Source organism: Mugil cephalus, chromosome 11 (assembly GCF_022458985.1).
Source record: "Mugil cephalus isolate CIBA_MC_2020 chromosome 11, CIBA_Mcephalus_1.1, whole genome shotgun sequence".
Taxonomy (NCBI): Eukaryota; Metazoa; Chordata; class Actinopteri; order Mugiliformes; family Mugilidae; genus Mugil; species Mugil cephalus.
In genome coordinates, this window is record NC_061780.1 from 10,357,474 (window position 1) to 10,364,414 (window position 6,941).

General features: G+C 43.0%; 1 protein-coding gene across 1 annotated transcript; it reads left to right on the top strand.

Moving 5' to 3' along the window:
• The first annotated feature begins 750 nt into the window (after positions 1-750).
• On the top strand, positions 751-6,587 carry tbrg4 (transforming growth factor beta regulator 4). Its single transcript, XM_047599553.1, has 11 exons — positions 751-865; positions 1,339-1,865; positions 1,944-2,258; positions 2,573-2,747; positions 2,938-3,095; positions 3,207-3,317; positions 3,419-3,563; positions 4,820-5,056; positions 5,191-5,302; positions 5,423-5,537; positions 6,061-6,587. The coding sequence occupies exons 2-11, from the start codon at positions 1,443-1,445 to the stop codon at positions 6,160-6,162; spliced, it is 1,893 nt and encodes a 630-aa protein (XP_047455509.1). The 5' UTR covers positions 751-865; positions 1,339-1,442; the 3' UTR covers positions 6,163-6,587.
• Positions 6,588-6,941: the final 354 nt, after the last annotated feature.

Sequence of the window (6,941 nt, forward strand, 5' to 3'; positions counted from 1 at the left end):
TATCGGCCTGATTTTATCAGTCCCATTTACACATTGTAGGGTGGGGGCAGGTGGGGAGGAAGTGATGAAGTACAGAGAGAGGATGGGCTAACAACAGTGAGACTAAATGAAGTGCAACAAACCTAAACAACGTCCAGCCTGTGGATTGTGTCCTGGAGTATTATCCTCTCCCTGGAAAGAGATTTTTTATGTCTCTCTTTTTTTTTTTTAGATGTCTCTGTTTAAACTTGGTGGTTAAAGGTCAAGGTCGCCTTGAGCTAAGAAGTCTGTTTTTATCATTAACTCACCATGTCATGTGCTAACTATGGCAAATCTTGTCATACATGAATGTCTAATAAAATACAATACATTTTATATCATGGAGGTCAAAGGTCAACTTGAGTGTGCTGTCAAGAATTGCACACACGTTTTCTGTATAAACAGTATCACCCTATCACTGAATCCCCTCAGGTCCTTAAACCACTACATATTATTTGACAATCGAATCTGGGCAACTATGGAAGTGAATAGCAACATTTTGTAACTAGGTGAGTCCTGTATTATTAATCCACATTTAAACTTTAACAACAGCCATCTGGGGTTGTTATCTTACAAATCAGACACCAGCCTAAAACTGTCGCGTACCTCCATATCTCCTAACCATTGCTCCTAACCCCTCCATCCTCCACTCGATATGCAAAACATTTAACATTTAACGTAATTTATTTCCTTGAAACGAGTCGAGTCCGGGGCCCCATTTCTAGCCAATTACAGCAGCGTCCGCGGATCACGTGATCGCACTTGGTGTCGTCATCTTCACGCGACGGTCTTCGGCAGACTTCTCCCATGTGAACGGCTTTTATGCAAAAGTTATTCTAAATCAAAGGTAAGTCGTCTTTGGTAATGTGGTGGCAGGCGACATGCTGCGTCCCGGTGGCGTGCTGAAGTTAAGTTGTGTGAAAAGAGGCGTAGCGAAGCGTTTGCCGGTTCGGTTCGCCTCTTCCTTTCCACGGCAAGGTCAGGATTGAACGTTACATGACAGCCACGATACCTCTATTTACCAGAAATGCCAGAGAGCTATATTTTCAATCACAGTCACAACACCACATATTACTGGGCTCGATCAAGATCCTGTATTGATATTATGTATCTGCTGTTGGTTACACAATGCGTATTTCCGGATTAGCATTTTATTTCCTTATGACCAGAAGCGAGACATGGTTTTAGCATTAAGTATCGATAGGTTTTCTGACAGTGTGTCATTGTTGTTAAGTTATTGAACGTTCAGCTCATAGATTTGTTGCTTCTTGTAACCTGCCGACCTTTCCCCCAATCCTTAATTCTCTGTTGACTCCTTAGGTTGGATGATGTGGGAAGGTGACGCCGACTGCTGAGATTGTGAGGAACCTGTTCTCCCCTTCCGTATCCTTGGCCTCTGCCTTGTCACTCAGCACCCAGACCTGATGGCCAGCCGCCTCCTGTGTAGATATGCCCGTCTTCTCTGCAGATCCTCCTCTCAGGCTCCTGCTGCTTCTGCTGCGTCCCACCTACCTTCACTCGTAGCTGACCCTGGCGAGGTGCAGCGGGCAAAAGGCTGGCCATGGGTCACGGAGAGGTTGATGTGTGACCGAACGAAAGTTGCAGTGCAAGAGTTTCCGTTGCTGCCTCCACACACCGAACTGGATGACTTGGTGGAAAAGGCAAAAATGCCTGAGGATGTCCTGTTGGCCTGGGCAGAGCATAAAGGAAACGGTCACCAAGCTGCTAAAGCCCTGATGAAGTGGACTAGGTTGGTGCTAAAGACCCAGGTGAAATTTAAGGAACAATCCCAAGAACTGATGAAGGATCCAAGGCTACAGAATATGATGAAAACCATATCTCAGCAGGTAACGAAGCGAGATTAAACCAGCACTGTTGTCATGTAAGTTATGGAAATACTCATTTCTGCATGTTTCTTTTTTCAGGTATCAACGGTGTGGAACAGCACTTTAGTGTCTGTCTTGCAAACTCTCTGGATTATGAGGGTTCCCGCGACTGATGCAGTACTCAATTCTGTCCAAACAGAGGTACTCTGGAGGATCCGAAGGCTATCGCAAAAACAGCTGAGCTACCTGGTAGACTGGGGAACATATAGGAAAGACCAGCAGGCCGTAGTGAACAGTGCATTAAAACAAATAGAACTCCGCTGGACTGAAATCGCCGAAGCCAAAACTGTCAGTACGCTGATATCTAAAGGAGAATGCATGTCCCCTACCTTGATGGACAAACTTGAAGACAAGGTACTGAACTGCTGAACTAGACCACACAGATTGGAAACAGAACACAAGTTGCTGTCTTTCAAACGCTTTCTTTCTCAGAAATAATTGACATATCATGAGATTGGTAAAAAGAGAGATCGTATGCAATGTAGCAGTGAAATATATGAGCAAATGTGCCGGCTAGAATAAATCCTTATTTATGCTCTTGGGCTGGGGACTGGGCTGGTGAGATTATAATAGAACAATCAAAGAAACAAGAATAATAAGTAAATATTGGTCAAATCTATTCCTAGTCCCAAACCATATTGATAATCTTCTGTTTGTCTCTCTTGCAGGCTCTGGAGCTCGCAGAGAGCTTTTCAACTAACGACATCCGCAAAGTCTGCGTGTCTTTGGCATCTCAGGGGCGCAGAAGTGTCCCACTGCTCAGGGCCCTGTCCTACCACCTTCTGCAGAAGCCATCGTCAGAGCTCACCCCTCCACTGATACTGGACATGGCCTTTGCTTACGGTAATAGCACCGTGGCTCATAAGACTTACGCTAACAACATTGGTAATCAAGCAGTCGGTGTTCATTTTGTAATAAGAAGCTTTTACAGGTGCTAAATGAAAAGTCTGGATTTATAGATTATTTCAGTCTGGGCTCAGTAACACACTCTGTAATACTGACACTAACAACTTTGTCTTTGGCTCTTTTGTAGGCAAATTGAATTTCAACCATTCTCAGGTATTCCAGCGAATGGCCGCAGAGTTGTTACCCAGACTCCCTGAGCTCAGCCCAACTGACGTGACACGCTGTGCTAAGTCCCTGGGCTTCCTCAAGTGGCTCCACATCCCTCTGTTTGAGGGCTTTGCTGAGGTCAGTAATACACAAGGCTGCCTCTAGTTTTTCATTTTTAAACGTGCTTCATCTGCGATCTCTAATGAATCTATCATTTGAATATTTATTTATGTTTTCTTTCTTTTCCAGCACTACATTTCAAACCATCAAAAGTATAGTGTACTCCACCTCTGCAATCTGGTCATGACTTTTGCTAGACTGGGCTTCCAGCCCAGGAAAGGAGAAGACTTCTACAGCAAGGTACCAATGACATAAAAGACTGTTTGCTGATGATACACGATTGCTTCCACTTCCTACATTGATTTTACATTGTCTTACATTTATGTTACATTTAACTTAAGGTTCACCTCGTGCTGGAAAAGTCTCTCTCGGGCTTGGAACCTTTTTTGCAGACAGATGTGGTCTGGTCCTTGTGCATCTTAGAGCAGGCTAAGCCCCAATATATCATCCCCCTAACGCAACCGAATCATATTACCAAACTATCAGGTAAGACACACGGCTGTGTACTTGTTTTTGATAAGCAGGAAATGAAGAAATATTCAGACTCGCACTCTGGATCAGTGAATTTAATCTCATATGTATCGGCTCCCATTTAAGGGGGAACATGGAGTAAAACACTGGTTCCTCGAAACTGGAAGAGACTGAAAAAAGTGGTTCAGACATCTGGTTATGTATGGATGTCATATCATCTGTTAACAAAGTTGACCGGCGTGTAGCTTGGCATAACCAGTGTAGACTGTTAGAATATAGTCAAGAAAGAAGAAGCCAGTAACTTTGTTGTACAACAGATTTTAAACATATTTAACTGTTATGATAATCTATTATCAATTTACATTATTTAACCAACCAAAAGGCATTAACTGGTGAGTCTATAAGCAACCATTAAAATGAAAATGGAAATATTGTCAGTGATTTGTGACTGAAGAGAAAAGGCAGAACCAGTAAGGCCTGCAGCAGTTTGGACCGGTTAATTCTGAGTAAAATCAAGAAAGATGAACGACAACAATCTTTGGATATGAATATATTTTCAGATACAGCTCATTTCTCATGCCATTTGTGTGAGTAATGGATGCACAGAGAGAGTGATAACAGTGGAAACAAGTCATAGTTCAAGGAATAGGAAACCTTGGATGAAATTTGCTAACAATATGCACATAAACAGCAGCAATTGGAGATAGTTCAATTCCCCATAAACCTAAATCCATCTTGGATCTGGTAGTTTACGTAGACAGCATGGCGATGGGAACTGGTCTGTGCTTATGACATAATTAAATGTAAACTTGCAAAAAAAAAAAATTAAAAAAAATTTACAAGTAAATTGTTCCGCAGAATAAAAGAGTCATTGCATACCAACTACAGTATGTAATTTTCTTATCCAGTTAAAAGAAATCAATAGTGTTACGTGTCTAAATACAATTACTTCATGCTGAAACTGAGTGAGGCCAACTGAGTACAATTAAAATAACAGACACATACAAATAATATCCATTAAAGGTACTAGAACTGCTGTGCTCTCTGTCCAGACTCTAGTTTGACTGCTAAAATATCATTATGGCTCAATAGGTGGCAGTACAGCACAGATAGATTTCTGATCAGACAGGCATGTTAAAGCTATTTTCTCAAAGGCATGAAACATTCCTTGGATTGCTAAAGCCTCCTTGGAATGAATTTGAAAAGCACTGCTGTAAGTAGTCTGCCAGCATCCACTTACTGCCTGTTTCTCTTGTCTTTACTGTCTTTAGGTGGCCCCCCCATTCGAGAGGAGAACTATAAGCTGAAGCTCTTGCATATTGCAGCGACTCTGCACTTGGAGCACCCGGGTTCCTCAGGTGGTCAGTTCCCTCTGGATCTCCTGTCAGCCAGCAAATCCACCCTGACTGTCCTGCAGAGCACTCTAAGAGAGGCCTTACAGAGTTTGGTGGGTGAGAAGATGGAGGCTCTTCGCACTGGTGTTACCACCGTGTATGGATGGACTATTGGTAAGGGGGCCTATAAATATACCGTCAGATAACACGTACAGTCACTTTATTACTGGAGTTTTAAAAAAGCAATATTTAACTTAATTAACTTAATAAATTTAACTTTAATTTAAGCTTTCGTTCTTCTGAAACAGAGGGTGAGCTGGTAGTGGATTGTGACAACAAACCGGTTGGCCTGACAAAGCTAGAAGCCCCTCACCTACCAAGCGGAGGGGGGAATCAGGCTTTACCTGCAGGGGCGCGACGGTGAGTCACAGGGGAAGAAAGCATGCAGGGTCTGCCTGAAGTTTCAACTTTTGCTTTTGTGCCTTTCAGTCTCTTTTGCTTTATCTAAATTTAATGTTCTCCTCTATTCATTTTTTGTAGGATAGCTTTCCTGGCCTGGGATTTTCCCAACTTTGGCTCGAAGAGTAGAGACCTCCTGGGACGTTTTGTCATGATGAAGCGACATCTACAGTTGGCCGGCTTCATCGCAGTGGAGGTAGGTAGGGAGAGACGGGAGGTGGGACGGTCCAGTGCTCTTGCAGTGTTGGTCACAGTGATTAACCGGCGCAGGCTTTCAACAAAATAAATTTCTCTATATTACAAACACACTAAAGCACTAAATGAAACAGGGATTGTCCCAGTATGTTGTGTTTGCTGTAATGATGAGCAGCATTTCAGTGAGCAGAGGCAGGGATGCGGGGCTGTATCTGACAGGCTAGAGGCATGGAAACAATGAAGCTTATACTTTCGTAGAGCTGAGAGTCAGGTGGGCCCCGCTGCAGTGGTATAAATAGAGCTCCATCCGCAGTTCTGCCTCATCTAGGCCAATCCAAGCTCTGTCTCTCTCGCCTGATCTAGGACGATCTTTTTGAATAATAGTGGCATCACTTGCCTCTCAGGTTTGCAGTGTTGCTCAGTGACTACCAGAATCTACCTGACCAAAAACACTCTTCTTCCCTCAAGATGCCATTAAGAAAGAGCAGGCATTCAACAAGAATCCATCCTTTTTGTTCTTTCAGGTGCCATATTATGAGTGGCTGGAGCTGCAGACGGAGTGGCAGAAATTGGCCTACCTGAAAGATAAAATGGGGAAGGCCGTGGCTGAGGACATGGCCAAGTGAGCTGTGCGACGTTTGCAGGCTCAGCTAAATCGGAGCTTTCCCGATCACAGAGGACCACGGGGAACGCACACTCATACACACCTACGTTCACACTCGGAGCGGAGCAGCGTTGCAGAAAAGCAGACAAAAAAAAAAAAACATATTTTCAGTCGTTCCCGTGGCAACGTGTGGGGCTTTCCCTGTTTCCATGGTGATGAGGAGTAAGAGATGCCAGAGAGATGTAAAAAAAATAAATAAATAAACACAACAGCAAGATCTTCTGTAAAAATGATATAATCATGAACTACGTTTTTACTCACGAGGGTAAAAGTGCTGGGTTGTTTTGAAGTGTGCTTAATGTCAGCATGTTAATATACTGGAGCAATGTATTCTCTCTCAATGTATGTCATCTTCTGAAGGAATAAATAACTATGCTGTCATTTTTACCAGTTTTGTCTTTAAATTCTCACAGCGTTATTGTGAATGTGGCCGACGGTGTGTGGTATTCAGACAGAGGGCGCTTCATTTTGCATCTCATAGCCAACTGTCACGTCTCTTAGCATACAGCTAGATGTGTGAGCGCATCATTATTAGTAGCAAACAGTTACTGGATCCGCAAAGTGGGGTTGATGACTAATCGTGCAAAAATTCCAGCTCATTTATTTCATTTCAACAAATCAACTTTGATCTGTCGAGGCATTAAATACCTAAAAATAGCAGGGGACACGTTTGTGTTTCCTTTTCTCTGAGTTTAATTTGAATGGACTTTGACAATTTCATCTTTACGCGTGCTTGTTTGT

Excerpts from the sequence above, each read along its gene's own strand:
- tbrg4 (XM_047599553.1), top strand. The coding sequence starts at position 1,443 with ATGGCCAGCCGCCTCCTGTGTAGATATGCCCGTCTTCTCTGCAGATCC. Across the intron at positions 2,259-2,572 it reads TGGACAAACTTGAAGACAAG|GCTCTGGAGCTCGCAGAGAG; the intron begins GTACTGAACTGC and ends TCTCTCTTGCAG. Across the intron at positions 3,096-3,206 it reads TGTTTGAGGGCTTTGCTGAG|CACTACATTTCAAACCATCA; the intron begins GTCAGTAATACA and ends TTTCTTTTCCAG.